The sequence below is a fragment of the Heliangelus exortis genome, chromosome 14 (genome assembly GCF_036169615.1).
Source record: "Heliangelus exortis chromosome 14, bHelExo1.hap1, whole genome shotgun sequence".
Classification (NCBI taxonomy): domain Eukaryota; kingdom Metazoa; phylum Chordata; class Aves; order Apodiformes; family Trochilidae; genus Heliangelus; species Heliangelus exortis.
Window position 1 is genome coordinate 1,176,045 of NC_092435.1, and position 13,016 is coordinate 1,189,060.

The following is a 13,016-nucleotide window of genomic DNA, read 5'->3' on the forward strand; positions in this document are numbered from 1 at the left end:
TCTCCCCGACAGCCCAGGACTGCAGCTCAGAATGGGGCAGAACCTTCACCTGCTTTTGGCTTGTGCCCTTCCCAGAGAAAGCTGAGCCAGAGCAAGGAGGAGGTGTGGGATGGGGCTGCTGCCCTTGGGTTCAGCTCTTGATCAACATCAGTACTGCTGTAAATATTTGGGGGTGTTGCTTTGACCTTTGGGATGGCTGCTGCCTTCATTTCCACACCACGAGACACAGGCATGAGTAAACACTTGTTTTTGAGGAAAAACCCTAGCATTTCTGTTCTCCTTTATTTCTGTGGTCAGCAACATCGTGATGTCCTAAGCGTGACAAATGATAACTGGGGATTGTCCTTATGGGGATCTTCTGAGGGACAGGGACAAGGCAACAGAGTAACAGCCATGAGACCAGAATGGGAACAGGCTGCAGGCTGACACAGCTTGAAGGACAATTTCTGTGTGGGGTTCAGAGGGGACATAGATCTCCACCCCTTCTCCTGGGCTGGGTGAGGCTGGCAGCCCTTTCAGCTCTGAATCCTGTATTTCAGCAAGTTGCTCAGTCAGGGTGGAAAAGAGCCAGACACCAGGAGGAGCAGGCTGGGCACCCTGGTATGACAAGAGATCTCACACCTTCCAGGATGACTGAATGTATGTGTAAAGTGCTGGAGCTCCTGGGAAGCACCAGACAGGTCCTGTGGATGTGCAGAGCCAGATGTTCCACACCTGTGTGTTAAATACACCACACCATGGCCATTTGTTTACCTGTCTGTATGATGGAAAGCACCTTTGTTTCACGTCCAGAGGTGGAAAGGTAAGAACTGTCTGGAAACTGAGGCTGGTCCCTAGATGTTGAGTTGATGCTGACAGTGCAGAGAAAGGACACTCGTGGCAGGACTGGGGGAGTGGGACAGACCCATCCCCAGCTCCTCAAAGCCCTGGGAACTCCCCCTTTTCACAGGCAGTGGGACAAATCACAGCTCCTGTCCCTGTAGTCTCTCTTGAGGCTCATTGTGGTCTGAAAAGGGGCTTGCTGGGTAATTATTTCTTCCCAAGAACCATTTATTTTTAACTTGTATAAAGAACATCAGCTCTGTAATCAGAAGGGACAGCCCCAAAAGCCTGGCAGGAGGAGGATACCACGTGTGGGTATGTGCTGGGGCTGATCCTGGTCACTAACCCTTGCTGATTTCATGCTCCCATGGTGTAAATGAAACCTATTCTTGACCAGCTGAGACAGCAGATTAAAACCGGGGCTGATTAACTTCTAGCAAGGAGATTCAGGAGCTTCCAACCAGCTAATCCATTTGGCTCTGGGAGGCAAAGCCTTCTCCATGTCAAAGGAATGAGGGCCTTATGCAGATTTCCTGCTCTCTCAGTCTAGCTTGCCTGGTGAGCTGGGATAATCCTAGAATAGAAACCATGAATTGTTTGGGTTGGAACAGACCTTTAAAACCATGGAGTCCAAGAGTGACCCCAGCCCTGCCAAGGCCACCACCCCACCACGTCCCTCAGCACCACATCTCCATGGGCACAAACCCCTCCAGGGATGGGGACTCCACCTTCCAGGGAGAAATTGTCCCCAAGTTCCAACCTAAACCTCCTCTGGCACAACTTGAGGCCAAAAGTTCCTCTTGTCCCACCCCTTGTTCCTTGGGAGCAGAGCCTGACCCCTCCTGGCTCCAACCTCTCCCCTCAGCCTCCTTGTGCCCCAGCCCCTCGCATGCTGGCTCTGTGCAGCTGCAGGGGCGATGATGTGACCGCTTTTATGTACGTGACCGATGATGTGGCCGTTTTTATGTGTGTGACCGATGTTGTGACCGTTTTGCTGCGGTTTTAACTGAGATGGAGGCCGGAGGGGGAAGGGGCTGCATAGAACGCCATTGCCCTCCGCCCTCACCAAGATGGCGGCGGCGGCGGGGCGGGTGCCCTCACCAAGATGGCGGAGCGGGAGGTGAAGGGGGAGGTCTGTGTGTGTGTGTGTGTGTCCTGTGCCTGCCCTGCGCCCCGGAACCGCTCTGAGGCCGCTCCTTCAGCATGGCGGAGGGGGCCGGTTCCGGGCCGCGGCTCTCGGAGCTGCTGGCAGCGGGACGGCGGCTGTGGGAGGAGGTGGAAAACGGCGAGGAACCTTCCTCGGGGGCTCCGGGCGTGCAGGAGAAGGTGCGGCAGGGGCTGGAGGCGCTGCAGCGAGCGGCTGCCATGGTGGCCCAGCTGGAGCTCTTCAGGTGAGGAACGGGGGTCTGGGAGGCAGGGAGGTTCCCCTGGGGAACGCAACCCCATCCCCAGCCGCCTCGGAGCGGACTGGGGTTATCCGGCGGGATTTTCTGATTATTTTTTTTTTTTTTCGCAGCGAGAACGAAGACGTGGAGGAGATCGCCTCTGCCGACCTGAAGTACCTGCTGGTGCCCGCCCTGCTGGGGGCCCTGACGCTGAAACAAGTCGACCTCAGCAAAAGGCTGCAACACCTGGAGAGCGCTCGGAGCCATTTCTGGCGTTTCCTCCAGCTCTGCAGCAGCTACGGGCTGGGCAGCTTCTCCCTGCCCCCCGGCAGCCCCCCGGCTGAGGAAGGAGCCGGCAGCCCCGGCCCCACCGGCCCCGCAGCCGCCCAGGCCAGCCTGGTGGCCATGGCCTCCAACCGGCAAGCCAAGATCCAGAGGTAGGAGCGTGCTTTGTGCTGTGGGAAACCTTTGGGAATCGGCTGAGGAGGAGGGAAACAGCCATGGGAGAGGCTCGGGTTGTGCAGACTGCCAGGGACTGTTTCTCCTGGTGCTGGAATAACCATTAAAGTTTCCTCTTCAGGGGGACACGGGATTGTTTCATGGAGTTGGGTTGTGCTGAGGTTGGAGAGAGGAGTGAGTGCAAGTGCTGCCCAGAGTCTCTGGGGATGAGTTCTGTAATCACCACTGACAGCATAAAGCCACCCCTGCTGGAAGTGTCCTACCAACGTGATCTTTAAAAACGAGGTGGTTTGGTGCCTCTTTGTGCCATCCTTTAGTTGGTGCTTATCCTGGTAGCTCTGAAAGGCTCAAAGTGAGCTGAAGAGCTGGTGAGAGTGTGTGAATCCAAAAATGTCTTTTATATTCTAAGGGAGTCAACCTGGCTGAGCTGGGTTTGGGATAGTAGAACACATCAGAGCCTTTGGGTCAGGACAGGCTGCTTGTCAGACCCACTCCTGCCTGAAGACAGGAGTCCTGGCACAAGCAGGTTCATACTTGATCAGGAAGAGACATTGCAATGAGCATTTGGTGTCAGAAAGATGAATGGGCTGCACAAACTGTGGTTGGGTTTGTAAAGCAACAACTCTTGTATGCTCCTTGTCCCTTGGTCCTTCTCTTCCTTGGTCCTTCTCTTCCTTGGTCCTTCTCTTCCTTGGTCCTTCTCTTCCTTGGCCCTTCCCATGAGTTAAAGTCCTGTTTGTTTTCCAGGAGATTAATGTTGCCAGGATTGCCTAATTTTACCTGGGAGGCTTAATTTTCAAGGATTACTTGGCTTTTAGGAGCCCTGAGCCCTGGCCCAGGAAAAAATAATTGAGAGAGGTGCCTCTAAATTTAAACTGTTCTCAGAGCTGCTTTTAACAGATTGGAACTTTTTGTTTCCAAGAGGGTTGGGACAGGGGGTACCTGTCTTAAGTTTGATTGTATTTCAGGAAATAGGAAATTCTGCATTTTATAAAACACCCTGTCTGGGCTGTGTTAGGGAAAGGTTACTAAAACAGTGGCATTTTGTTCTCTTTGAGACAGGTACAAGCAGAAGAAGGAACTGGAGAACAGGTTGGCCTCCATGAGAAGCTGTGTGGAGAGTGGGCAGGCAGATGAGGATCAGATAAGGGAATTTCACATCCTGCAAATCCAGAGATGGATCAACACCAGCCTTGAGGAGATTGAGAGTATTGACCAAGAAATTATCATCCTGAGGAGCAGAGGTGCAGCCAAACAGGTACGAGAGTGCTCTTGCACTGGGGGGCTTGTGGGCTGGGGGTAGTTAGAGCTGATGATACACAGTGCCACAGGTAAATGAACCTCAGAGGAATTCCACAGCAGTTTCATAAGCTTTATTTTGTGGATTCTCCATGGGAATTCATCTCAGTCACAGCACAAGCAGGTGGGGTTTGGTTTAATTCTGAAAAGGCAGTGGCCTGGTTTTTGGGTTAGTCACTCTCTGGTGCTGTCACTTGTTCTAGACAGTCGTGGCTTGTGAACAGCATCAAGTCTCAGAGCTGAGCCACTCTGTGTGCAGTGGGTTTTCTCCACTTATCTGGGTTTTGCAGACCCTCTGAAGAGCTGAGGAGATTTATAAATGAAAACCAAACCCTTGTAATTTCTTCCAAGCCTTTGCTTCTTGTCTGCAAAGTGTCCAGACGTTACAGAAAGAAATTACCATTCTGAATGCTGAAAGCTTCTGCTAAACCTGCAGTTCCTGTGCAGAATGGTGCTTCTGGGCTTTGTGTTACTCTGGGGAAGTGTCTGTCTAAAAATAAAAAATGGTAACATGGTGACACAAGGCCTGGCCCAACGCTGTTGGCAGGGCTGAGTTTGTGCACTTCATTATTGGTGCTGCAGAAACTCTGCTTTTCTGTAGTGCCCTGGGTAACCCCCTCAGGATTGATGAGCTCTACTTGCTTCAGAATGTTCTGGGTTGATCCCTGGGAGAAATAAGCCATATTTCATGCTTTGATCTGAGCTGATCTGGTTTAGCTCTGTCAGCTCTCTGCTTTGATCAGGGTGGGTGTAACAAAGGCACAAAGAGAAGTGATTTGTCGAAGCTCACACAGATGGAGTTCATAATTTAATCTGGATTAAAGCCTGAATTGTCCATCTTGGGGTGCTGCTCTGCCAGCAGGGGCATTTCTCTTCTACGAGTGCTTTAATGGCTTGTTTGGGGTGGGAAGCAGGGGAAGGGGATCCTCATCTGCACGATGACCTTGTGACTGTTTTTGCTTCTCCAGTCTCCAGCCCCACCACACGGCACGGCTCGGCAAGTCAGAGCACCAATGAAACCTTTCATTCTTACCAGGGATGCAGCTCAGGCTAAGTATGCTCCTTTCTGATGCTTTAGACACAGTGTGAGGGGCAGTGCTCTGCTGCCATGTCAACCCCAAACACTTTTCCAGTGCAGGAAACCAGTTGTTACCTTTGGGCAGTGCATGGCATCAAGGTAGAACGTGCTGAGCATCTGGGCAGGGGACTGGGGAACATCTAAAGCAGTTCTTCCCCTTTCTCTGATGGTTTTTTTTTTTTCTGTTGGCAAATAAGTGATCCCAAGGGCTGGGGAGTTGTGATACCTGCCAGAGAAACACCAGTTTGGCCTGTAAGGCTGGGGTTATCCAGATCTTAATGCTTTTTGGGGCACTTTGGGATTCTTGCAAGGAATATGGCAGCAAAAGCACAGCAGCCAGATTTCTTGTCATGTTTCTGAGATTATTTGCTCTCAGCTTTCCATGTATCTATCCAGGCAAGCCATGCCTAAGCCAGTCCTCAGGGAGCTCCTTGGCAAGCTGCACTAGCACAGAGTGTTCTCCTTTGGGCTGGGGAAGTGATTTGAAGTCTTTGGGCTATTCACCTCCCTAGAGGAGCAGGGTAAACCCTTCTGATGCTGTTATGGCTGGGCTACTGGTGGCCCAGGCTGCAGAAATCCCTTTGTTCCCAGGCCCCACTTGATGACATGTCTGAGAACTCCTCACAGCAGTGGGAGGCAGAGGAGTTCTGTTCTCTGTGCTTCCTGGTTTACCACTGGCCCACAGAATTGAGCTAATGGTTGGACTCGGTGATCTTAAAGGTCTTTTCTAATGAAAATTACTCTTTCTGGTCATCTGCAGTGATGTAAAGTGCTTGCTTTGACTGTCTGTCTGTCTGTCTTTTGTAGGGTGTTTGGTGCAGGGTATCCCAGCCTGCCCACTGTGACCGTGGATGACTGGTACGAGCAGCGCAGGAGGCAAGGAGTGATGCCTGGGCAGAGCCTGCCCCAGAGAGCACCTGGTACTGAGTGGGAAAGCAGAGCCTGGAAGAGAGAATGTGGGAGGCCTGAGGAGGGGGAGTGGGGGTGTGTTTAGGGTGTAAAAGAGGGACAGGGATCTACTGGAGAGAGTCCAGTGGAGAGCTGTGAGGGTGATCAGGGACTTGAACATCTCTCTCATGAGGAAAGACTGAGAGACTGTTCAGCCTTGAGCAGAGAAAGCTGAGCAGGGATCTTATATCTATATCTATAAATATCTGAGGGGTGGGTGTCAAGAGGAAGGGGCCAATCCCTTTCCAGTGGTAGGACAAGGAATAGTGGGTATCAGCTAGAACAGAGGAAGTTCCACCTCAACGTGAGGAGAAACTTCTGGAGTGTGAGGCTGCCCAGAGAGGTTGTGGAGTCTCCTTCTCTGGAGCCTTTCCAACCCCCCTGGATGTGTCCTGTGTGCCCTGCCCTGGGGGATCCTGCTGTGGCAAGGGTTGGACTGGATGATCTCCAGAGGTCCCTGACATTCTATGACTCTCTGATTTTAAAACACTATTGGCAGAGCAGACTTTGTAGGGCTGAGGGAATAACTGGGTTGCTCGACTGCTCTTTGGTGGCTCCAACTTTCTGTCCAGACCAGCTCCTGGCAGAGCTGCTTCTCTGAGAACTTAACAAGTGATCTTCACTGTCTGACTGCCTCCTGTTCTTGGCCTGCAGCAGGTATAACTGATGAAGAGTTGCAGAAGCAGCAGCAGGAGAAAAAAGAGGAGGATGATGATGAGGAAACTCTTCAAAAAGCTCGGAACTGGGATGACTGGAAAGATACACACCCCAGAGGGTACGGCAACCGGCAGAACACGGGCTGACGGGAGCAGGGTCTGGAAATCCTGCAAGAGTTGCCTGTGTCCTGGAGATATAGGAATAAACACACTGTACATAGGAAGAGGGATCCGTGGTTTCTTCTCTGGGAGGCACCGGAGTCAGAGGAGAAAACATGACAGTTTGCTTTGGTGTAACATTAAATGTCAGGCTGAGGCCACTGGGCATGTACAGTGACAGCGCAGAGCTCCTGCTGGTGGAGCTCTTACAGAGGGGTCTGACTGCCTCTGCTCTCCCTGGCAGAGAAAGTCCTTGAAAGAAAAGTACATTAATTATGAAACTGCTCTTTGTATTGTGGGTGGATGTATTTATTTTATGGTTTTTTTTTCCTCTATATTTTACGCAAAATAAAATCTCTCGTGCTGCCTAGTTCTTGCTGTGGAAGTCCCTTGCTCTTCATCCTAGGCTCTTCCAGAGGGAGTCTGTAAGGCTGGTTTCCAGGGAGCTGGGAATGGGAAGCAGGCAGTGCTAGAGGGACAATTTCTTCCAGCCAGAGGAACACCCCAGGCTGCAGCACAGCGTTCAGGAGCACAGCACAGGGAGAGGTTTGTACCCAGCCTGGTGACCTTTCCACAGGCTCATCCCAAGCAGGCAGCCTGAAGTGTTTGGGATTTTCCTTCTAAGTAGATCAGGTATTTTGAGGGCAAAGTCTTGAAGGGCTGATACTACACATAGTACAGGTGCCTTGACAGGAATTTTTGTGGTTTTGCTCAGCAATATCTGCATGGGTGTGGCACACAGGACAGCGTGCCCGGCGGTGGAGCACTCAGGACCCTCTGGTGGAGCCCTCCTGGGAGGTGTGGGAGAGGAGGGTGCTGGCTGCTGGGGCTGAGGGTCAGGGCCTGCCTGGCAGGCTGCCTTCCCCTGTTTTGGAGGGAGATGATGCTTTTGGGCACCCTTCAGGGAGTCAGTCACACAGCAGGAGCATGACAGTGGTTTGTGAAATACCCAAAGCCGGACGGTACCATTCCTGGGGGACAGCAGTCACCCCTGGGGACAGTGCTGGCAGTGGTGCCTTTTTGAGGAGAGGTGGCTGCCCGTCACCATCACAGCTCCTCAGCCCTCACTGTGACTCCTCATCCTCCCAAGGACCACCAGCTCTTCTCCTTGCTCTGCAAGCCAGGGCTGGAGCAGGTCCGCTCCCCTCCGCATTGCAGGGTCCACCCTGGATCAGGTGGTTAAAGCAGCTGGATACACAATCAATCACCCTCTGGTATTTCCAAACTCACCTTTTAACCTGCAGGACCCGGGATCCTGGTGCAGAGCTCCTGCCACCATGAAAACAATCATTGCAGCCTGCTCCCAAAACCTCAGTGGTAAGAGATTTCTCATGTGTTTGAACGGTTTTGGCTGCTCTGGTGATGCCAGGAGCTGGTCAGACCATTTGTGTTTGTTGTCACCAGGGTCTGGTTGCTTTAGACTGCTTAGGGAACAGGGGGGTGTTGGGGGAGATTTGGGGTGAGCAGCACCAGGGGAAAACACCCAGGAGGAAATTTCTGGCCACATGTTCAGTAACGTTCCTCCTGCAAAGTGCTCCAGGGTGCTGCGAATTCCCCTTCACCTTTCCTCACTTCTCTGGGACGTGGAGCACAAATTTCTGGGTTTGAAGAGGGTTCTGTTGCCACATCTGGGTCTGGCAGCACAGCCCCTGAGGTTTCTCCATTTTCTGTCTGTGGTCTGAACGTTCACAGAGTGCTTGGGGTGGAGGGTAGAAAAAGGAACTGCGAAAAGCAACAGGTTTGTTGGGCTGAGTTCTGCAGCTTCCCTGGAAAAACCCAGGGGCTTTGGGAAGTTGACCAAGCCAGGGCTGCTGGGGATGGATTCCTCACTGGGATGGGATGGGGAGGATTACTCAAAGCCCAACATGCTGCCTGGGGGAGAGAACATCTTCCATGCTAGTGGTGGCTCCGGTGTTTAACATATTTCAGTTGTCCCATTTGTGGTTGGGATTTAGCTGGGCAGAGCTGAACCACCACCCAGCACCCAAATTGGGGTTTTGGTTGTTCCTTTCTGACCTGGGGCTCCCCAGCCTGGGGGGCCATGGAGATAGATCTCCTGTCTCACCCTGGGCATCCATCTGCCCAGCACCTTGGTTTGGGGAGGTTTTTCCTAAGCAAAGCTCTTGGGACACAGGAACTGGCTTAGGGTGTTTGCTTTGCCAGAGTCACGAAAAACTCCATCTCCTGATCCAGCTGAAGATGTCCCTGCTCACTGGGGAGGGGCTGGACTACAGGAGCTCTAAAGCTGCCTGCCAACCCCAAACATTCTCTGGGTCTGTGGTTTCAGGGGGGGCTGTACGGGGTGGGCTCAGCCACCGCAGACCTTTGGACGGGAGCGGAGCTTCGGGCCCGTTTTGGGGAGGAGGATTCGGGGCCAAGTGTGGAGTTTGGATCCTGGCACCCAGCCCGGGGTGGTTAATGGTTCACCAGGGTTGGCTGGAGGGAAGGGGGTGGTGGGGGGAGTGGAGCAGCCACAGGTTGCTGAACTTTCCTTGTGGGAGACGAGGCTCGGTGGGGTCAGCCACCCTGGGCCAGCCTGTCCCCTGCCACTGTCCTTGGTGCTTGCCAGGCCAGAGGCTGCCCCACACCTCCCCACTGTGCTGGCTGAGCACAGAATTCTCTGTGAGAGAATTCTCTGAGAATTCTCTGTGACCCTGAACCCACCAAGGAGGGCAGGGAGAGGTGCTAGTCCCCAGGGAGCTCAGCACCGTGCAGGATGTGCCTCTGTGCTGGGCTCTGCTGGTGCTCCCAGGCTCCTGGATGTGTTTGGGATGAGGTCCCCAGCCCACCAACTGCCCCCTCCCTTGGGCTACCCAGGGTCCCCTCCTGACACGGTCTGGAGCTCTCCAGGAATGAACATCCCCCATCCCACCCATCCCTCTTCACCCAACTGTTTCATCCTCCTCCTCCTCCCTTCCACTCCCACCCAAGCAGCTGTGGGTCCCACCAGACCAGGACCCTCCCAGTCTTCTGGGGTGGTGTTTGTGCGTGCCCTGGTGGTTCTGGGTGGGCTGGGTGCCATGTCCCTCCCCACAGGCAGCCGTGCCAGTGTCCAGACTGCCCTGCACACCCTGCTGAGGGCCCCGTGGCCTTCCCAGAGGAATCTCCGCTCCTGGATCCAGCGCCTCTCCGTCCTCCAGTGGGTGCTCAGCTTCCTGCTGCTGGGTGAGTTGGGGGCTGCAGGGAGGTCCCAGCAGGGTGGGAAGATCCCTGCTCACCCTCCTTGGCTCTTGCAGGAATTGTCAGCCTGCTGGTCCTCATCTACTTGGTGTTCACCAGCTTCTGGGCCATCTCTGTCCTCTACCTGGCCTGGATCATCTTTGACTGGGACACCCCGGAGAGAGGTGGGGATGGGCAGAGCCCCCTCCGACCCCAGCTTTGCCGTGGGACAGGGACCTGGGGGGTTTCCCCTTTCTCTGGGTCCCTCCCACGGCAAAGGGGGAGCGCCAGGAGCTCTTTCCCTTCTCTCCCCCGTGATCATCACGGTGGGAAGGTGGACGTGGCAGGTCCACGGGGAGCATTCCCCAGGGGTCCTGCTGTCTGCCGGGGTGGCTGTCACCTCCTGCCATCCCTCCTTGGTTGGCAGGTGGCCGGAGGCTGGCCTGCCTGCGGGGGTGGCCCATCTGGAACCACTTTCGGGATTATTTCCCTGTGAAGGTAGGGAGGGGGAACCGGGTGCTGGGCTGCTGGTACCACCCGAAAGGACCTTTCCACACACACGCACACACACACCCCCGTTATGTCCCCACAGCTGGTGAAGACCCACGAGCTGTCCCCCAGCCACAACTACATCATTGGCTCCCACCCCCACGGCATCCTCTGCGTCGGTGCCTTCTGCAACTTCGTCACTGGCTCCACGGGATTCGGGCAGAAATTCCCAGGCATCCGCCCCTCCCTCACCACATTGGCTGGGAACTTCCGTCTGCCCCTCTTCAGGGAGTACCTCATGAGTGGGGGTCAGCAGTGCTGGGCAGCTGCCTGCATCCTACCTGAGCCCTGCCTGAACCCTGCCTGAACCCTGCCTGCATCCTACCTGAGCCCTGCCTGAGCCCTGCCTGCATCCTACTTGAACCCTGCCTGCATCCTACCTGAGCCCTGCCTGCATCCTACCTGAGCCCTGCCTGAACCCTGCCTGCATCCTACTTGAACCCTGCCTGCATCCTGCCTGAGCCCTGCCTGAGCCCTGCCTGAGCCCTGCCTGCATCCTACCTGTATCCTGCCTGAACCCTGCCTGAATCCTACCTGTATCTTACCTGAGCCCTGCCTGCATCCCACCTCACCCTGCTTGAACCCTGCCTACACCTTGACTACACCCTACCTGCACCCTGCCTGAACCCCACCCTTACCCTGCCCACACCCTGCCAGAACTCCACCTTTATGTCCCTCACCCTGCCTGCCCCTTGCCCCATCCCTTTCCCTCTCCCAGGTGCTGTCCCCGTGTCCCCACGGTGTCTGTCCCCGCAGGGCTGTGCCCGGTGACACGCCGTGCCATCGGGTACCTGCTGGCCAAGAACGGCACCGGTAACGCTGTGGCCATCGTCGTCGGGGGGGCGGCCGAGTCCCTGTCCTGCCGCCCCGGTGTCACCACCCTCATCCTCAAGAACCGCAAGGGCTTCGTCCGCATGGCCCTGGAGCACGGGTGGGTCGGGGGCACCACCACCACCACGGGGAGCGGGGGATGAGGGGCCTGGACACCCCTCACTGCCCACCCTGTCCCCTCCACAGGGCCTACCTCGTCCCCTCCTTCACCTTCGGGGAGAATGACCTCTACCACCAGGTGGTCTTCAAGGAGGGCAGCTGGATGAGGAGCATCCAGAGGTGCTTCCAGAAGCTGATTGGCTTTGCTCCTTGTGTCTTCTACGGCCGGGCTCTCACCTCCGTCCAGTCCCGGGGATTACTCCCCTATGAAAAACCCATCACCACCGTGGGTGAGCATCCACTTGGTGGAGGGGACCTCCAGATGGGTGGGAAGGTGGAGGAGGACACCCCACAATGGGGGGGAAGGTGGAGGAGGACACCCCATGATGGGGGGGAAGGTGGAGGAGGAAACCCCATGGTGGGGGGAAAGGTGGAGGAGGGAGGAAACCCCATGACGGGTGGGAAGGTGGAGGAGGACACCTCACAACGGGGGGGAAGGTGGGGGAGGACACCCCACAATGGGAGGGAAGGTGGAGGAGGACACCCCACAATGGGTGGCATTGGAAGGCAACACTCAGCCCGTGTCCCCCGTGGGATGAGCATGTCCCCCCTTTGCCACCAGCCTGACCACCCTTCCCTCCTGGCAGTGGGGGAGCCCATGATGGTGCCCAAGGTCAGGAACCCCAGCAGCGAGATGGTGGACACGTACCACCAGATGTACATCAGCTCCCTGCTCAAGCTCTTCCACGAGAACAAGACCAAGTATGGGATGTCGGAGACGGACGAGCTGCACATCCTCTGAGCGCTGCCGGGGCCGGGTCCTGACTCACAAGGGCCCCAGCTCTTGTGGGTGGGGATTTCAGCTGGCCCGGCCACGGGGACACGCAGGGGACAGTCCCTGCTCTGACCCACCGCTCCTCCAGCCCAAAACCCGAGGGGGAAGTGGGAGGAGAAAGCGAGGGGAGGGGGAGATTGGGAAATGTTCCCCTCGAGAGGGGTTTGGAGGGGCTGCGGGTGACACAGCTGTCCCCTGAGGACCCAGGGCTGATGTGGGGGGTGCTGGGGTGAAGCTGGGGGCCAGCCACGGGCGTGGTCCCCCCGAGACAACCAGGAGACCTCGAGCTGAGGGAGGGTGTGTCACAGGAGGAGGGAATGGGACGGACTTTTTGGGGTGGCATCCTGATGGCCAGCGGGACCAGGCTGGGGAGACATCCCCCCGGGGTGTGGGGGGGACGCCCCTGGACCTGTGGACATGTGGAAGTGACCTCAGCTGGGACCATGAAGCCCTGGGAGGAGGCAGGTGGCCCCAGAGGGTCCTGTTCCACCCCCTCTGTACACAATACAGATTTCCAACCCCCGCACCGCTGCCTCTGTGTGCTGGGGGGCAGCATCGGCTGTGTCCCCCCTGAGCCCTGCCCGGGAGGGGACACCACGGCACCTGCGTCCCCTCCCAGCCCCCTGCGCAGTGTTTGGTGGGGACCTCGGCACCACCCAGGTGCCACTGAGGAGCTCCCAGGTCCACCTGGGCCAGATTGGGTGTAATGGGAGGTGTGGGGCGGGGACAGCTGTTCT

The 13,016-nt window shown here is 55.9% G+C and overlaps 2 protein-coding genes across 2 annotated transcripts; both read left to right on the forward strand.

Moving 5' to 3' along the window:
- Positions 1–1,987: 1,987 nt before the first annotated feature.
- Positions 1,988–7,176, forward strand: IGBP1 (immunoglobulin binding protein 1). The gene is made up of 6 exons (XM_071758147.1): positions 1,988–2,213; positions 2,339–2,644; positions 3,729–3,924; positions 4,934–5,019; positions 5,851–5,963; positions 6,646–7,176. The coding sequence occupies exons 1-6, from the start codon at positions 2,026–2,028 to the stop codon at positions 6,792–6,794; spliced, it is 1,038 nt and encodes a 345-aa protein (XP_071614248.1). The 5' UTR covers positions 1,988–2,025; the 3' UTR covers positions 6,795–7,176.
- A 520-nt stretch (positions 7,177–7,696) lies between these two features.
- Positions 7,697–12,805, forward strand: LOC139802708 (diacylglycerol O-acyltransferase 2-like). Its single transcript, XM_071758142.1, has 8 exons — positions 7,697–8,123; positions 9,843–9,971; positions 10,043–10,150; positions 10,393–10,463; positions 10,558–10,762; positions 11,271–11,445; positions 11,532–11,734; positions 12,092–12,805. Exons 1-8 carry the CDS (start codon positions 8,084–8,086, stop codon positions 12,244–12,246), a joined length of 1,086 nt encoding a protein of 361 aa, XP_071614243.1. The 5' UTR covers positions 7,697–8,083; the 3' UTR covers positions 12,247–12,805.
- Positions 12,806–13,016: the final 211 nt, after the last annotated feature.

Excerpts from the sequence above, each read along its gene's own strand:
- IGBP1 (XM_071758147.1), top strand. The coding sequence starts at position 2,026 with ATGGCGGAGGGGGCCGGTTCCGGGCCGCGGCTCTCGGAGCTGCTGGCA. Across the intron at positions 5,020-5,850 it reads AGGGATGCAGCTCAGGCTAA|GGTGTTTGGTGCAGGGTATC; the intron begins GTATGCTCCTTT and ends TGTCTTTTGTAG. Across the intron at positions 5,964-6,645 it reads CCTGCCCCAGAGAGCACCTG|CAGGTATAACTGATGAAGAG; the intron begins GTACTGAGTGGG and ends CTTGGCCTGCAG.
- LOC139802708 (XM_071758142.1), top strand. The coding sequence starts at position 8,084 with ATGAAAACAATCATTGCAGCCTGCTCCCAAAACCTCAGTG. Across the intron at positions 8,124-9,842 it reads CTGCTCCCAAAACCTCAGTG|GCAGCCGTGCCAGTGTCCAG; the intron begins GTAAGAGATTTC and ends CCCTCCCCACAG. Across the intron at positions 11,735-12,091 it reads AAAACCCATCACCACCGTGG|TGGGGGAGCCCATGATGGTG; the intron begins GTGAGCATCCAC and ends CCCTCCTGGCAG.